Genomic DNA, 19,070 nt, shown 5'->3' on the forward strand with positions numbered 1-19,070 from the left:
AGTGATTCCAAAGGAAACATTACATTAAAAAAATAATAAAAATTGAAATATTTCTGTTGATAACCATTTTTCATTCTTGTGTGATAGGCATAGAATTGGTATTATGATTTTGGTTGATTAAGGAATGTTCTGTAAGGCTCCTTAAACAATACTCTTATTTGAAAGAGCTGCAATGAAGAAAAATCATTTGGTTCCCAAATCTCAATGCCTATAAATAAGGAATGGCCAGTCTGGCCAAACCTTTCTTTTAGAAAAAGCTGGATGTAAACTGGGCACCATATTATCAGATGTGCTCAGTTCTTATTTTGGTAGTGTATCCAGTTTTGCCATGATTATTCAGGCTGCAAGAACAAAGAAGTCTATAAACACCTTGGAGAGACCATGGATCTTTAAGATCGATTTTTCTTGTAAATGAAAAGGATCTCAAGTAGTTGAACCTTTATTATATGCAGTATCTTTTCAAAGACTGCCTTTTGTATTATTCAGAAAAGAAAGTGTTTCTACACTAAAACTATGGGGGGGGGGGGGAAGAAGTCTCACTGAAAGCCCTTATTTAGTCAATTTTCACTGTAGTACAAAAACTATTATAACAAACTAACTACAGTCCTACAAGCACAACCATGTTCTAAAGAAAATTCACCATAGCAGACTATTCCTATGGTTCTCATGAGCCTGCTATAGATGATAAGAGTTGACTACACACTGCAATTACTCCGATTATAAACTTTCACAACTAATGTCCATTATTACTGTGAGAATACTGCGGGTCTGAAGTGGCAACAGGGAGAACCAACTTAACCGAGTTCATCCATGGTTACTAATATACTACAGTTTTCTGACCTTCTGTGGATTTGCATAAAAAATACCACTAATCATAACATCCAACATACCAGGACAATAAATTCAGAGATTTCATTATGCAATCGCTAAACGAGATTTTATTTGCAAGAATTGGTCAGGCTAATGACATTTTACATTTTCAATGGTATCAATTTATCAAGTTTTTGGCTATATACTTATCTTCATTCATATCTTAAATTTTTATCAGAAAGTTTAGAGCTGTTTATAACATTCATACTGCATTTACCTGATGTCTTCCATCAGGGTGGCTATGCAATTCCACATTGCAACATTTGAAGATAAATTTATTTCCATGTTCCTGAAACAAAATCAATTTCAATGAAGTTAATCTCAAAAAGAATATTTATATGTATGTATTTATATTATTATGTTAATATTTATAATATAATTTGACTATTGTAATAATAGCACAGCAATACCTCGCACAGTCTGGGTAATCGGTTCCACCGATATACCAGACTGTTTGAAACTGGACTAATCGAGGAACTAAATACATACAAAAAATGATAATTGGTTCCAAAAAAAAAATAATATCTGTTTTTCAATAAATAAAACAAGATTAATAAATTCAAATGTCTTTATCAAAAATAATTAAACAAAAAATACATGTTTTTTCGTAATTCATTTTTTATTCTCTAAAAATTGCAATATCGATGTCTGCACATTTTTCTTTGTTTTTTTTTCTCTTCATACATTTCTTTGTAGCAATGAATTGCATTGTTTATCGTTCAGCGAATTGTAAGGCTACGTTCAATATTGGGATCAACTTCCATGATATGCTCTGACAAGGTTTCAACCATTCCAATAATTTTTGATAGTTGTTCAGCTGTTAATTCTCGTGTGCAGGCACTTCAACACAGTCTTCGCTGTCCTCCCCGCTCTTCATAAACTCGTTGTTCATCCATGTTAATAAGTGTTTCATTATCCAGTTCATTAGTATTCGATTCAATGCACTCAATTACATTGACAGAATCTAACGCTTTGAAACCAAGTTGCTGTCCAATTTCCACTATGTTATTAGCGACTTCAAAATGAGTTTCAAAACCAATGAAATCATTTGCACAATGTGGTATGATATGTTTCCATACTGCTCTTGTATTACTTGCCATTAATTCATGCTATGCTTCACTATATTTTCGATAACGTTTCTGATGCTGTAGCTCTTCCAAAATTCCGTTAAAGTAGGTGCATTTTCTGCTGTTGTAGCTTTCATGGCTTGCGAAAAAGTGCAGCACAAATAATAGGCCTTAAATGTTACAATGACACTGTGATCCATTGGTTGGATCACCGACGTCATATTTGGCAGAAGAAAAGTTATTTTTACATTTTCATTTAAATCACAAAGACCAGTCGGATGACTGGGGGCATTATCTAAGATCAATAAAATCTTAAAATCTAATCCTTTTTCTCTGCAATAACTTTTATGGCTTGCGAAAAAGTGCAGCACAAATAACAGGCCTTAAATGTTGCAATGCCACTGTGATCCATTGGTTGGATCACCGACGTCATATTTGGTGGAAGAAAAGTTATTTTTACATTTTCATTTAAATCACAAAGACCAGTCGAATGACCGGGGGCATTATCAAGGATCAATAAAATCTTAAAATCTAATCCTTTTTCTCTGCAATAACATTCTGTTCTAAGCCAAAAATAGTTGGTGAACCAATCTTCAAATAAAACTCTTGTGACCCATGCTTTCTTATTTGAATGCCACGACACTAGGAGATTATTTTTTGATACATTTTTAAGATCTCTAGGATTTTCTGCACGTACACAAGCATTGGTTTTAATTTCAAATCCCCTGCTACATTTCCACCTAATAACAGTGTCAGGCAGTCTTTTGAAATTTTATAATTTTTTCCGAATAATTCCGTTTCATCAACGTTAAATATTTGTTCATCTTTGTAGCCACCTTTTTGTATGATTTCACTCAATTCCTTCAGATATCTTAAAGCAGCCTCATTATCTGCACTTGAAGATTTGCCAACAATAGGGAAAAGAGACAGTTCTATAAAAAGGCCAAAATAGATTGCATATCTAATTATAAGAATAGGCTTGGTAGTAATTTCTTATGTCCATACACAAATGCCAGAAGCATCAGAAACAAAAGGGTTCAGATTGTTGGCATTAGCAAAACCTGACTATCAGAATATGATATGATAACTGGGATCGAGTGTAATAGGTACACTCGATTTTTTAGGAATGACATAAGAGTTAGGATAGAAGGAGGAGGGGATACTACTATGATATCAGGCAACTTAAGTCCAGTTAGGGTAGAAACACAAGAAAATGATGATGGTAAAATGTCCACATAGCAGTGAGTTTGAGGCTATCTGATGTGAACTAGTAGCTAACAGAATGAAATATATGGTGAGGTGTTGCTACAGACAGACAGACCTCGCAGTTGAGTTGCAGGGGCCAAAGAAATTCATCGCCAATTTAGCCTTATGAATACTAAATAAGTGATCATTATATGTGACTAATTGTTCAAACATCGATTGGGTAGAATAAAAATCTCATGATATGAATAAAGAGGAATTTATTGAATTGCTGCAAGACAACTTTCTCAAGCAGCATGTGAAAGAAGGAACTCGAGGTCAAAGAGTGTTAGATTTGTTCATAGTGACAGAAAGGGGTATCTGTTAAGAATACGACTATTTTATCACTGGTTGGTGACAGTGATCATACTGTGCTTTCTTGGTAGGCATCTAATTATATGGATGTTCCCATTAGAATAAGTTACATGCTGACCTACAAAGCTGGAAATTGTGGTAAACTTAGGAGAATGCTATCTTTTTTTCTATAGTATCAGTTAATGAATGGGGTAAATGTCAGCAATGCATGGGAATCTTAGAAAAAATATCCCTAGTGTTCAAAGAATAAATAGGTTGGGAGTGAAATGGATGTGCAATTCCATTACGCAAGAGATCCATAAGAAGATGATGTGGAAAGAATATCATGAGAATAAGAGTGAGAGAAGTTATAAAATACATAAAGTGCAGACCAGAACAGTAACAAGTACGAGGGTGGTCTGAAATGTTCTAAGCCTAACAATGAAAAAATGAATTTATAGTTTCAAAATTATTTTTATTTTTCAACATAATCTCCCTTAAGACTAATACATTTATTCCAGCGATGATCCAGTGCCATTATCCCGTCACTGTAGTGGTTCTCAGTAAGATCTGCAAAATACCCCTCTACAGCTGCAACCACCTCTTGATTTGAAGAAAGACGCTGATCAGCGAGGAAGAGTTTTAATATTTGGAAAAGACAGAAGTCAGAGGGAGCCAAATCTGGGGAACAGGGTGGATGTTCCAACAATTCATAGTGCAGATCCCTTAATTTTCCCATTATCAAAACACCTCTATGGACAGGTGCATCGTCCTGATGAAAGATGATTTTTTTCTTCTGAAAACTAGGTCTTTTCTCACGAATTTTTTTCATCTAGTCTGGTTGAAAGATCTGAATAATATTCCCGTTATTGTTGTTTTACCCTTTTCAAGATAATTAATAAACAAAATGTGCCTTTAGCATCCCAAAACACAGATGCCATGACCTTTCCTGCTGATGGAACAGACTTTGTCTTCTTTAGCAGTGAACAACCAGCTTCTGTCCACTGTTTGGATTCTGGTGTGTAATGGTGAATCCAAGTCTCATCCATAGTAATAAATCGATGCACAAAATCAGTTTTATTCTTGTTAAAACGCTGCAAGCACTGTTCAGAAAGTTTCTTGCGAGTGCGTTTTTGATCTACTGTGAGCAAGCGCGACACCCATCTTGCACAAAGCTTTTGCATTTGCAATTCTTCATGCAAAATATATCCTACATGTTCTTTTGAAATGCCTATAGTCTCAGAAATTTCATGCACTTTGACTCGCCGGTCATCCACTACCATATCGTGCACTTGATCAATGATTTCTGGCCTTGTTACACTTTTGGGACGTCCTTCACATGGATCATATTCAAGGCTGGTACGGCCACGTTTAAACTCGCAGCCAATTTCTTAATTGTCGAAAACAAAGGAGAAGAGTGCCAATAAACTTTTATGAACTTTGAATGAATTTCTTTTGGTGTTAAACCTTCTTTTACAAAGAATTTTATAACCGCACAGTACTCAATTTTATCCATTTCAAGGGATACAGACAACACTTTTGCTTCAGACAGCTGTATAAAACAAATCTGCTTATGACAGATGTACCAACTTAGAAAAAAAAAAAAAAAAATCTTGCCGATAGTGTTGCCATTTATGGCCGAGGCTGAGAACTTTTCAGACCACCCTTGTATTGTGCAGAAAGCTAAATCAGAGTATGGAAAGAAATTCGCTATTCAGGTTAAAGAAAATCCAAAAGAAGTTTATTGTTATGCTTCAAACAAAAGCATAACAAGAATAACTTAACTGAATGCAGATGATACTAAGGTGTCAGAAGCTAACGAGACTGTTCAATTGATGAGTGCTCGCTTTGCTAAGATATATCAATCAGGTGTATGTAACATGGTGTACAATGTTACTGCTACATTTGATGAACAGTTAGAAGTGCAGCAAAATCTGGTTGAAAAGCTGTTGCATAACTTGGATAAGAATTTATCAATAGGGGCAGATGGAATATGAGCACATTTGCTAAAGGAATGCTCAACCAAATTGGCTAGGCCTTTCACATATTTGTATAACTTGAGTGTCAGCTCAGGAATGATACCACAGGAACAGAAGGAATGTATGATAGTTCCATTGTACAAGGGTGGTGCAAAAACTGATGTGTCTATTGACTTGAGTATCTCTGGTGTTTTAGTATCATTGTTCTAGAAATTTGCTCACATTTTATGTTACAGCCAAGTCGATAAAAGGAATGGATACAATATGATAAGGTTGGATTTTGCTAAGCCAATAGGATAACATATGAAAGGCTGTTGCATAAACTGGAGAATATGGGACTGGAATATAAACTCTTGACCTAGATCAATGGATGGTTGACAGACAGGTCATTGTTGTTCAATCTATACATTGACATTAGGAAGGATCTAACAGATGTGCAATTATTTGCTAATGATGCAAAGATAGGCAGGGCAATCAAACTGATATCAAACACTTACAAAATTATTTGAATAAGCTGAAAATTTGAGCAAACGAAAATGGCTGTCAGTTTAACATTAGTAAGTGCAAATTATGCCCTTTGGCATTATGTGAATTCTGGCATATTATATTAGCGGAGTTATGCTACAAGAAACTGATTAGGTTAGTGATCTTGTTGAACTGGTGGATGGGAATTTTAAGTTTAAAGGTTACATAGCAAAAGCTGCAAATAGAACTCAGAGGATAACTGACATGTTGAAGCGAACCTTGACATGTAAGGAAAAGGAAGTCATTTTGCCTCTTTATAAGGCCTCGATAAGACCACATCTGGATTATTGTGTGCAGATTTGGTCTCCCAGATTCCAAAGGAATAAAGAAGCTGTGGAAAGTGTGGAAAGAAGAGTTACACAGATTATATCCGGATTATGGGATTTAGATGATGAGGACAGATTGCGAGTATGTAGATTACAGACTCTAGTTAACAGGAGAAAGAGGGGGGTAATATGATAGAGGTCTATAAACTTCTTAATGGGTGTTATAGGATAATGTCTGATGAAATTTTTCATTATATTGAAGGTGAGGAGAGAACATGGGAGAATCCATGGAAGTTCAGTTTGTTCACAGTCCAGAAAGGAGTAAGAGGTAGGTTTTCCTCTCACAGAGCAGTGAGTAAAATAGTTTGCCTTTAGGGGTAGTGAGTGCATACAGTGTGAATGAATTCAAGGGGAGGGGTATGATAGCTGATTTATAGCCTCCCTTGACTCCCAGAAGGTCTCACATAATAATTATTATTTCCAATGAATCCTTTTATTTCTTGCAATTTCTTTTGTTCCATTTTTAGTAATTTTCTTTGTTCTGTTTCCTATAAATTTCTAATTTCTTTTTTTTTTTTTTTGATTCCTTTTGTGTTTTTTTCCCTGATTTCTTTTATTTCTCACAATTTTCTTTGTTCTGTTTTCTGTGATTTCTTTTGTTTCATTCAAGGGAATGGAATCCTAAATTCACTATAGCAAAACTTATGTCATAATAAACAATGTCTCTGATCCCTACGAAGTTTACTATAGTAATCATTTACTGTATCTGCTGGATTTCTGTTCAAGACACAGTCTATTTACTAATAATACCATGCTTCCACATACCAATTTCCATAAATTCACTTGGAGAGAATATACAAGAGAGAAAAACTAAAAAGTCTTATTGACTATGTCATTATAAAGTGACACCTTCAAAGTGGTTCAGGATACAATGGATCTGAAGTAGGCAACGATCATTTAATTTTGAAACAAGATTAAAATCAATATATTCTCAATAAAATCAATATATCAATAAAATCAATTTCATCATATATGTTCACTGGGCATCCACAGATGCCATATGGTCACTCCGATGCTCAGTGACGTGCTACACCAGGCTTCGGCATGTAGTCCTGTTGTGTGCTTTTCTGGAGGCTTCAACTCTCTGGAGATCAGTCATTCCACACACACATACCATCCATCTCATTGGCGGTCTATCCATAATATTTAAAACACCTTTTTATAACATGTATTAAACTTTTATAAACACACACACACATTTTCCCAGGAACTTTACCTTCTATTACTGTTCTGAGAAGTCCTCCTTCCACCCCACGATGAGTCTGAAGACTCCATGGAGGGGGTAATAATAGTATCCTTTCAATGCATTCAAAATATTTTAACTTTCTTCTGCCAATATCCTTAAGGAGCCTTAAAGTTCTACTGATCTTTTCTAACACCCATTCATTTCTATGCCTTTCAGTATATGATATCCTCAATAGCCTTCTGTAACACCACATCTCAAAAGCAGCTATCATTTTCTTATCTGACTTCTTTAGATTCTCACATCCATAAGTTGCTGCTGGAAAATCTGCATTGAAAATCCTCAACTTTTGTTCCCATGGAGACAGATCAATCCTTCCAGATTTTAGACGTCTGATTGTTTTAGCCATCCCTAATCTTCTTCTGAATAGCAATTCTTCACATTAATAATGGATCTCAGGTACTCAAACTTGTTGACTTCAATTCTTTCTCCATTAAGGTACACTTGTTTCTCAAGAGCTTCTCTGTTTGTATTTCCTTTGAGAACCATAATCTTTGTCTTCCTAGGATTGAGTTGAAGTCTTCTATTATTACTGATTTTGTTAACTTTATCAAGAATTTGTTCTAGTTCTTCCTTGTCATTACAGAGTACAGTAATGTGTTGATGATACCACTTATCCTAATTCCTGTCTTGAGCTTATCCGATGCTTCATGCATGATGTCCTCTGCATAACAGCCTTGCCTAACTCCTTTACCAACCTGAAGCCAATCAGTTAATCCAACACCTGTTCTTATGGTAGTCTCTTCCTTCTTGTATAAGTTGGCTATCAACCTGATAGCATGTTGAGGAAAACCCATTCTTTTCATTATTTCACACAGTTTCACATGCCGATCACAGTCAAAAGTTTTAGAGAAGTCTAAAAAACACATTACCAGTCTAAATTCTTTATATTTTTCTATGATCTGTCTAAGGCAAAGGATCTGATCTCCGGTGCCCTTACCTTTCCTAAAACCTGCTTGTTCCTTGCGCATCACTGCCCCAACTTTGGCCTCAATCCTATTTAGCATGATCTTCAAAAAAATTTTGCTTGCATGAGATTATTAAAATAATAGTTCTATAGTGTAGACTAATATCCTCGTTTTTAGTATGATATTGCGATTGATGTCATTTGTTCAAGCCTCTAATCTTTCTCAGGACTCTCATATTTGTGGTCTCTAGTCTTTGGTCAAGAGTCTTATTTCTAACCCAACTCTCAGATCCACAAGTTAAAATTGGTTTGAACACTGTCTTGTATACAGCTAATTTAGTGTTTTGACTAATTTCTCTCTTATTCCATATAAATTTATTCAGTTGACTTCCTACCAACACTAGCTTTGTTGATTCTGTTGTCTATTTCTATATTCAATTTACACTAAAAATTGTGTCTAAGTAGCAATTTCGGCTACTTAGGCACAATTGTTCTACTTGTCCTATAGGTTCTCCATTCACGATGCAGTTGATATTTTCAATATTTCTGCCTATTTTCATTGTCTTTGTTTTGTTATTTCTGATTTTTATATTAAATTTATTGAAACAGTTATTCAATCTGGTAAGGAAATCTTAAGATTTGTACTGGATTTATTTAAAATTATAACATTATCGGCATAGAGTAAAAAATTGACATTAACATCTCCAATTTTTGAGATCAGGTTAAATATCACTTTACTTCATAATGTGATCCATATAGATAATGTATATCCTTGTCTGACACTTGATTTAATAATGACATCATAACTGTAGCATTCTGAATAGCTTTTCTCTTGGCACCTTGTCATATGCCTTTAGAAGGTGTAAGAAACTTACACCGATTCTTCTTATAATCCTACGGTTTGCAACTATTTGTCGTAAAGTGAAAATCTGATCCTGGTAGCCTCTATTTTGCCTGAATCCAGCTTGTTTTTCACCAAGTTTCCCTTCTACAATCCTTCTCAACCATTTCTTAAGTACACTTGCATAAATCTTACCAGAAACTCAGTAGGGAAATACCTCTAATTCTCACATTCAGTTTTATTTCCCTTTTTTTTGTATATGGGTACTATGAGTGCTCTAGTCCAATCACACTTGGAATTTGTCCCTCTGTCCAAGCCTTCTGAACTATGCAGTGCAGCCACTGCAAGACCTTTATACCTCCATGCTTGAGCATTTCTTGTCGAGTATCATCTACTCTTGCTCCCTTTCCACATTTCAGGCTTTTGAATGCTTTTTCTACTTCAAATATGAATATGTATTCCTGATTTCATGTCTGTTGAGTGTTTTTTACTACAAGGCTGTCACTGATTGTTTCATTTAGCAATTTTTCAAAGTAATAACTCCATACATCAAGGATATCTTTTCCATCAGTTTTCATGTCACCTTTATCATCTTTAATTCCTTTCACAGCACTCTTTCCTCCATTTCTAAGCTTTTTCAATAGCCTACAGAATATTTTGCCACCTTCTTGATTTTATTTTCTATGTTCTTACCAAATCTTCTGTGACTTTTGTTTAGCTAGTTTTATACTGTGTCTCTCTCTTACATTTGTCTCTGTATTCTCTAAGAGCACAAGCTGACTTATTTGCCAGGAAGAACTTTTGATATGCTTTATTCTTTTCCTTCATTGCCTCACCTGTGTCCACTATGGAGTTCTGATTTTTTTATCCTTGCAGACAGCCTCACCACATACTTCACTGGCTGAATCTCCAAGGTTTGGCTCCTGTTCTCAATCTTTCATTTTTTCTTCAATAATGTTTGTGTATTTTAGTCTACAGTTCACATCTGAGAGCTGCTCAATTTTTATTTGCTTTAAAACTTTCTTACATGTTCTTCTTTTCAACATGAAATTCATTTTTATCCTGCTCAAGAATAAATGGTGATCACTTCCAATTTCAAATCATCTGTACACTCTGGTGTCCTGCACAAATGAGAATACATCGCTATCAACAATAACATAGTCAATGAGGTTTTTCTTATTACTTGCCTCTTCTACCCATGTGAATTTATGCACATTTTTATTTGGAACATTGTGTTAGTAATAACAAGCCCATGTCCTAAGCAGAAATCCAACAGGTATTTGCCATTATTATTAGCTTTGCTCTTTTCTCCAAATATTTTTGTACGTCTGACAATCATTTCCTACTGTGCTATTTAGATCCCAAACAAGGATCAACTGTTCCTTTTTTGTTGTGTCAGTTGCTTTCTTTGAAGCCTGAAAAAATTCCTCCACTTCTATCTTAATAGAACCTTCTGTGGGATCATAAGTACAAATAAGTCTCATTGTCCAGTTAACAATTTTGATATTTGGCCACATCACTTAACTTGGGACTGCCTGCCATTCAAGAAGATTAGCCTCGTATTTAGTGTTGAACTATGGCTACTCCTTCTTTTCCTTGATTGTCATTTCCTGAATATAACATTTTGTATTTATTGCTCAGAAAGATCGCACAGTTTTTGTCTTTTTTGTTTCAGTCACCCCTATTATGTCGATCTGGTACTTATCTAATTCCTCAGCTAACTCCATTTCTTTGCAATTCAGGCTTCTTATGTTGATAGTACCGATCCTGAACTTTGGTGATGTTGAGTCGCAGTGTGTTTCAGGATTTGTTCCAATAGCTGATGTTTTGCTGTTTGCCCTGGTGAAAACAATAGGGGGCCTTGTTTAACCAGGCAATGCCCCAGCTGGCATGAAATTCTGTCGTGCTGTAGCATAATTTTATATTGTGGTTTTTATTTAATACAATATAATCATAATCTGTTTGAACTGCTTAAAACTTAAATTTGGCACAGGAAAAATAAATAAATAAAATAACATTTCTCCATTTTATTTCATTAGTAGGTATTACTAATGAGCATAGCTAAGTTTGAGGTTATTATATAAGCAAAACAAAGTAATAAACATTTAAAAAACTTAGAAATTTGCATACCTGAGTAACTTCTGCTTTATGCTTTCTGCTATAGCCACCGGTGCAATCAACTCTAATTTTGCCATAACTGTCTAGACCAATATCAAATAATGGCTTTTTACGAAGAGGATCAGTAATATTAGGATCTCTTGGTGGATATAATTCAGTTCCAATCAACCGCCCATTGTTGAACTACAAATATATATCTATCTATATATATATTTTTTAAAGTGGTTGAGTAAATTTATGCAAGGTCTCAAATATAAAAACTAATATTTATTAGTTTTTATTTTTTAATCAATAAATATCAATATTAAGTATAAGTATCAATTTACATTAATACATACATACTTAATCCTCTTCACTCCACCTGGGAGTATAGGTCTTCCACCACCATTTTCCACCAGACTCTGTTTTTTTGCTTCTGCTTTTATTTGGTTCCAGTTTTTATTGATATTTGTTATTTCTTTCAGTATTGTTCTTTTCCCATGTTTCTCTTGGCCTTCCTCAACTTCTTTTACCCTATGGGTTCCCATCTAGAGCCTGTTTTACTATTAGTTTATTTTCTTTCCTCAACACCTCAATTTCCTTTCATGTATCTGTTGCAACATGGGTTTCTGGTTTGTTCTCTGCCATAGTTCTTTGTTTGATATTTGTTTTGGCCAATATATTCCCAGTATCATAGGAAGACCTGGACATTGTTAACTATCTTTTTGTTTAACATCAACGTTTCTGATCCATACATTAGCATTGCCTTGACATTTGAGTTAAATATTTTCATTTTAGTTTTTATAGAGAAATTCTTGTTTTTCCAAATATTTCTAAGTTGGTTAAAAGTTGAATAAGCCAGCTGTTTTCTTCTATTTATATCTTCAATAGTTCCTCCTTTTATTGATACTATTGAACCAAGGTATATAAATTATTCTACTTCTTTAAGAGGTATTTCTTCTATTGTTATTTGTTTATTTTGCTTTGCATTTATTTTCATCAACATTGTTTTATTTTTATTTATCCTAAAACCAACTTTTTTGGCTGTTTCTACAAATGTTGTTGTTTTTTGTTCTATATGTTGATGCTTCTGTGAAAGTAAGCAGATATCATCTGCAAAATCTAGATCATGGAGTTGGTTTTGAAGTAACCACTGTAATCCTGTATTTCCATAAGATACTTTCCTCATCACCCAGTCTATGACAATTAAAAACATAGTAGGGGAGAATATACCACCTTGCCTTACTTCTGTCTTTGTTTTAAATGGTTCTGAGAGGGTATTTCCATGTATTACTTTAATTTCAAAATCTTCATATTTTTTTAAATTATTCTTATTATTTTTTCTGGGAGTCCATAATTTCTAAGTAATTTCCATAGGGAAGATCTGTTCATACTGTCGAAAGCTTGTTCAAAATCGATAAAATTTAAATATAAGCTTGCCTGCCATTCCAACGATCGCTCTATGATAATTCGTAAAGCAGCAATGTGGTCGGTGCGTGATCTATTGGCTCTAAATCCTGCCTGTTCTGGTCGTAGTTGTTTCCCTATTTCTATTTTGATTCTTTCTAGTATTTTACTTATAACACTCAGCAATGTTATACCTCTCCAATTTTTGCATTCAATAAGTTCCCTTTTTTTTTGGGCAATTTAACCAGTAATCCAGTATTCCATTCCTTAGGCCACTCTTCTTTCTGCCATATCTCATTTAGTAAAGGATATAATATCTCTGCTATAAGTTTTGGATTTGCTTTTAGTATATCGCCTGGTATGTTGTCTGCTTCTGGTGCTTTACCTGTTTTGATCCGAGTTATTGCTTTTGTAATTTCTATTTTTGTTATTTTGTTCAAATTTATATCTATTGATGCATTTTGTTCATTTAATTCTAGCTCTGGTCACCATCAGTCATTTCTTGAAATTTTCCTGAGAATTCCACCCATCTATTTATCTGTTCTTTTTCATTTAATAATAGTTTTCCTTCTTTATTGTATATAGGAACTATCCATTTGTTTCTTTTTCCACTTAATTTCCTTATAATATCATACAACTTTCTAGTATCATTTATATATGTAGCATCCTCTGCCTCTTGTGCTAGATTCTCTATGTATTTTCTTTTATCATTTCTTGCACTTCTTTTTATTTCTTTGTTAATTGCTCTATATCTTTCTGCTTGTTCTTGTTCAACATTTTTGCCAATCTGTAACAGTTTCTCTTTTATTCTGTCTCTCTCCTCTATTTTTAATTTGGTGTTTTCTGATATCCATTCCTGGTCTGTATTAGTTCAAAATCCCAATATCTTTTCCAATGTGCTTATTAGTATGTCTTTAATCTTAGTCCATTTTCCCTCTATGTTATCTCCTTCACTTTTTTTTTTTGAGTTTATCCCATTTATCCTGTAGAGTTGTTATAAATTTATTTCTAATCTCTTTCTTTTTGAGTTTTTAAATTCTAAACCTCTTCCTATTGTGCACTGTTTGTTTATTTTTAAATATTTCTACTTTCATGGTAGCTGTTAGGAGAAAGTGATCTGAATATGCCATGGCTCCTCTTTTAACTCTGACATCCAGGAGTGATTTCCTCCAATTCTTTGATATAAGTACATGGTCTATTTGGTTCTTTGTCTTTCTATCTGGTGCTATCCATGTCCATGTGTATTTTCTTAATGTTGGAAAAGACTCCCTCCTATTACAAGCTGATTGAACATACAAGTCTATAAGTAACTCTCCATTTTCATTTATTTCTCATTCTGCATACTTTCCCATAACAGTTTCTTTATTAGTATTATCATTTCCAACCTTAGCATTAAAGTCTCCAATTATAAGTTGCATATCTTTTTTATTTGTTGTTTCTATACTTCTCTATAGCATGTTATAAAAAGTATCCTTTTCTTCCTGGGTCGCATCATTTGTTAGTGCACATATAGCAGTTATTGTGATGTTCTACTTGTCGGCTTTAAATCTAGTGTTTAGTATTCTTTCGGATATTGGGTTCCACTCCATTAGTGCACCACAAGCTTTCTTTGTCATCATTAGTGCAACTCCCTTTGTGAGGTCATTCGTATTTTGGTTCCCAGAGTAGATTAAGTAGTGACCAGAGTTTAATTTGATTTTTTCAGTTCCCATCCATTTTGCTTAATCCCATTATTTCTAGCCTGTATTTTTCTAGAACTCTTGAGACTCGGTATGTCTTCCCAGTTTCGAACATGGTTCTAACATTCCAACATCCCAGTCGAAGCTTGTCTTTTGGTAAGGTGTCTGTCACTTTCTTCCACACCTCTGCTTCCCCAGAAGGGATTTCACCGAGGTGGCTCAGTTCGTGTTCTATTTTCTTTATCCAGTATCACATTTTGGAAGGTTTCAGTTTGTATAGCAAAGATTTTTTGTCTGAGACTGGGTTGCTAGCCCTGAGTTCAACCCTCCCCATTTATCCAGGCTTGGGACCGGCATGTCAAGTTTTCACTAAGCATGGCTGGATTATATTTATTAACACATAAGATACACCTTTATTTTAAAAATTTTAATGTTTATATACACATTTAATTAATACAGTTTAAATAAAAACTCAAAAACTGATGAGACTAATCAGGACAGAGCTGTGAATAGTCTCATGTAGACTTTCCATGAGGAACAATTCATTAGTTGCCATTTCAAACTAAATTTGGCTATTGTATAATGACTGAATATTTTAAATTAACTTTTTGGCAAGTCTTGAAAAGATTATCAGTATTGATATTTTAAGATCATAAACTGGCACCTTAAACATGTCATACCTTTCTTCAATAGGTTGAGAATAATCTAGTCACCTTCAATGCTACCAAAATGCAGTCTTGACTTCTTTCTCAAAAATCACCACCCTTTACCATCAATAAAGACAATGACATGAATTTTTAGTCTTTTCTGAAAAATACTACAATATCTTAAATACCTGAGCACTAAATTTATGTCCCTCTCCCTTTTTTTGTACATTAATATATTCTCCATAGGATTTCTTTCCAAATTCTGCAAGTACAATATATCTATCTTCTTTAATGGATGAGGTAGTTCGGTGATTATAGAATTATATAATATTTTGTTCAGAGGAGTGAAGATAACCTTCATGTGGTATTTCAAGACCTGAACTATTTTGTCAGTTACATTTTTTAACTGAGTAAAAGCGACAGTATTTCTGTAGTAACACGACTACTGAATGCTTCTCTAGATTTCAGTGAAATAAATCAAAAGAAATAGGAGATATTTCACATCTGTGAAATATCTCCTATTTTTAAGACACAAACTCTATCCAGGAACACACATATTTGCCTTTTATTAGTGCTTTTTAGTTTTACTGGCCCAACAGCTGTTTCGAACCATTCATTCTTATCAGAGATCAGGCAGAAATGCACTCTGTTGTCTTCAATTTCAAACATGAAAATGACTAGGACAGACGTAAACTGTTAAGTAGAAATATATATAGTTAATTAAGTATATATAGCAAGCAGACTTAGTGAAAAGTAAAATTCCAAATTTTGCCACTTTGAGAATGATACTACTGCAACATTTTTCAAAAGTACAGCAATTAATAAACCCATCTTCGTTTATAACTGTACTGCAAAACATGTATAAAACATTGTTTTGAAACATGTATTGTTTCTACCTATAACAATTAATGTATATATTTCATTAAATCATTTAATTCACATTTCACACTTGTTTAATTAATAATCCTCTTTCACTGATACTAATAAATTTCTACTATATATCTTCTTCAGCTTCATTTCCACAAATGAGTGGAGGATGTTGTTCCAGGGCCATTTTCTCCTCTGATCTGAGGTGTTGGAGGTCCCCTCTAAAGATATCCAGCCATCATTGTTTAGGTCTCCCCTTACTTCTTTTGCCTGTGCCTTCATCTCCTCTCCAGGTCACCACTTTCCTTCTCATATAGCTTTTATCTCGCCACATAACATGACCAAACCACCTCAGCCTTGATTCACTTATCTTTCCAGATACTTAGATTACCAACATTGTTCTCCTGATCAGCGAGTTTTTGATTTTGCCCAATCTTGTTACACCATTTGCAAGTCTCAGCATTTCAGCTATGTCCATTTTCTTCTCCCATCTCTTGGTCATATGCCAGGTCTCACTGCTATACATTGGCGTATCACCAAGGCCCTTTTCTCCTGTAGTCTGCAGTCTTGGAGGTCCTACTACCATTTTGTAGATCTTTCCTTTTAAATTGCTGATGTTTTTTTCATTCGCTTCCATGCTTTGCTTGCTTTTGTTTCCTTATTCCTATTTTCTTTTATCTCCATAAATTCACTCGCTTTTTTTTCCATTTGTACATTGTTTCACTTCCACAGTCTTGCTCACTTTGAGAATGTTGGTTTAATTTCAGCAAAATATTAGGAAACCTAATAGATTTCTTAGTTATTTTACCCTATTGGTGGTAGTGATATTAACGAATACTGCAAAAAAACAGAATGAATAACAGCCATCAGTTTGAAGCCTTTCTGCATGTGTTGCTATATTTAAAATAAGGAAAAGCAAGTTTATATTATATACATTTTCAGTTTTAGAAACAGTTTTACAGTATTAGAATAAATCTTAAAACTTACTTGAACTTGTAATAAGCCACCATATGAAGAGATCTGGGGTTGCCATAGGCCAATCAAATCTCCATAATGATGCAATACTAAATAAAAGTGAGAAAATAATTAAGACAAATAGGAAAGATGCTTTTAAGAATCTTTTCTCACATAAGAAGAGATCCTTAACAAAGTAAAAGCAATCGTGTCAAAATAATTTTTTCTTTTGTCTATCTACACTTGAAGTAAATAGCATATAATAAATATATTATCAACAATTTGGAGAAGTGAACCTAGAGATCTTAACATATCACCTAATTTCTGTTCATTTTGAGCATGCTTATGTAACTCAACCAGATATTCAAAAAAAAAAAAAAACGAATGCTTTCCTCTTTGCTAGATAAACAATCATTAAACTTTTGAGTGTATTACCATTCTATAAGCAAGCGGAAATGACCTTCAAATGTTCTATACAATATACAGCAATCCCTCGATTAGTGTGCCTAATGCATTCTTTAAAACAGGCGCACTAATTGAATATAATAACCTATCAGAAAATGTATAATTCATTCCTCAGATTTCTTTTTGACCCTTCATTTTTTTAATAAAAGAATTAGGGTATGTCTTAGGGCCTAGTTAAAGGAAAACCATGAAGCTGAAAGACAATAAAACATATTCAGAATATAAATTTATTATTTTGCTTCTTAACAAAGAATTGAGCTAATGTAGCTTGGCAGGCATTCTGTTTCTTTTTTTCATACAACTGACGGTATGGCCCTATTGTCTCTTCTGCAAATTTTACTGGTTCTCTCTTCACCAGGGTCAGTTTCTAAGCATTGCTGCTTAAAAACTTCGATTGTATGAAAACTATTTTCAAATTGTTTCTGTGAAACCTCTTTGGGCTTGTCAGTGATTAAATGTTCTTCAGGATCTTCCTGCTGTGCATCTAAATTTAGAAGGTCGGAATCACTCAACTTCTCAGAATGAGATTTAATTAACCTTAGATTCATTTGAAAAGCCTCTAAAATCATTTGCACAGTGTGGAAGAATGTGCTTCCAAATGGCTTGCATATTGCTAGCAGTAATTTTATTCGACTTTGCGACTTTATAACCAGGCTGAGATTTCTCTGATTTGGCTAGAAAAGTCTCGGAAGGCATTCGCTTCCAAAAAAAAGGTCGGTTTCATCGACATTAAATATTTGTTGATCACAATAGTCTCCTTCTTGCACAATTTTCTTCAAAATCTCTGGATATCTCCTTATCTCTGCCCTTGTAGTTTCTCCTGTGATTAGAACATTATGTAGGCTATTTCTCTTTTTGAAACACTCAAAATCACCCAGCGTGGAATTCTTCTTTTCCATCATTGATAGCCCTTTCTTCCCAGGTTACAAAGAGACAATGCTTTTGATTTAATAAGGCCAGTGTTTAGTGGGATCTGTTTTTGGTTACAATCTTCGATCCATGTAAAAAGAAGTCTCTCTAATACAATCATTATAATACTTTGATTTCGAGTGCATGCATGATGCCAGGGTACTGACTGATCTAGTGGAATGATATAATTAGTATGCCACAAAAGTCTGAAATATAAGACCAGACAGCTGAAGACCTGATAGGCAGATAAGTTTGTATTTCATTGGTGGAAAAAAACAAGACCTATAACATGTTGAAAAAAAAACATGTTGCTATAACTTTTCTGTATCCTCAGAAAGGTTATAGCAACATGCAAAATATAAATAAACAGCTGAATAAGTAAACATATAACACCCTATGTACAAACATCAGATTGGGGTTTGAGAATATTGCGATTGGTAGGTGAATTTAGAGCTCATGTAAAATTGGTGATTTTTATCTGTTTTATTGTGTTTTTCCCTTAGCAAATTAGTGTTTTATAGTATATTAGTGTAGATTTTTGTGCTTTTAGTGTATTTAATGTTTTATAACATATTTTTGTTATGATATTTCAATAATAAATATAGTTAAAAATGATGCCAACAAAGGACAAGAAACGTCGTGGTTATAAGAGCAGCAAACTTGACAGCAAGAAGACTTATCCTGTTAAGGACATTACTGACAATATTGAGGAGTTTATTGAAAATGAATTAACCTCTCTAAAATAGTAAAA

The 19,070-nt window shown here is 34.0% G+C and overlaps 1 protein-coding gene across 1 annotated transcript in view; it reads right to left on the reverse strand.

Annotated features, from left to right (window-relative positions):
- Nucleotides 1-19,070, reverse strand: part of LOC150096820 (F-box only protein 31-like) — a 133,860-nt gene that overhangs the window by 56,483 nt on the left and 58,307 nt on the right. The window contains exons 3-5 of the mRNA XM_090407802.1: nucleotides 16,979-17,055; nucleotides 11,425-11,595; nucleotides 1,088-1,159 (exon numbers count right to left, since the gene is read on the reverse strand). Of these exons, the coding sequence (XP_090263928.1) occupies nucleotides 1,088-1,159; nucleotides 11,425-11,595; nucleotides 16,979-17,055 (320 nt within the window). The remainder of the gene's footprint in view (nucleotides 1-1,087; nucleotides 1,160-11,424; nucleotides 11,596-16,978; nucleotides 17,056-19,070) is intronic.

The sequence above is a fragment of the Typopeltis vanoorti genome, chromosome 18 (genome assembly GCF_054136105.1).
Source record: "Typopeltis vanoorti isolate ZY-2024b chromosome 18, IOZ_Tvanoo_1.0, whole genome shotgun sequence".
Classification (NCBI taxonomy): domain Eukaryota; kingdom Metazoa; phylum Arthropoda; class Arachnida; order Uropygi; family Thelyphonidae; genus Typopeltis; species Typopeltis vanoorti.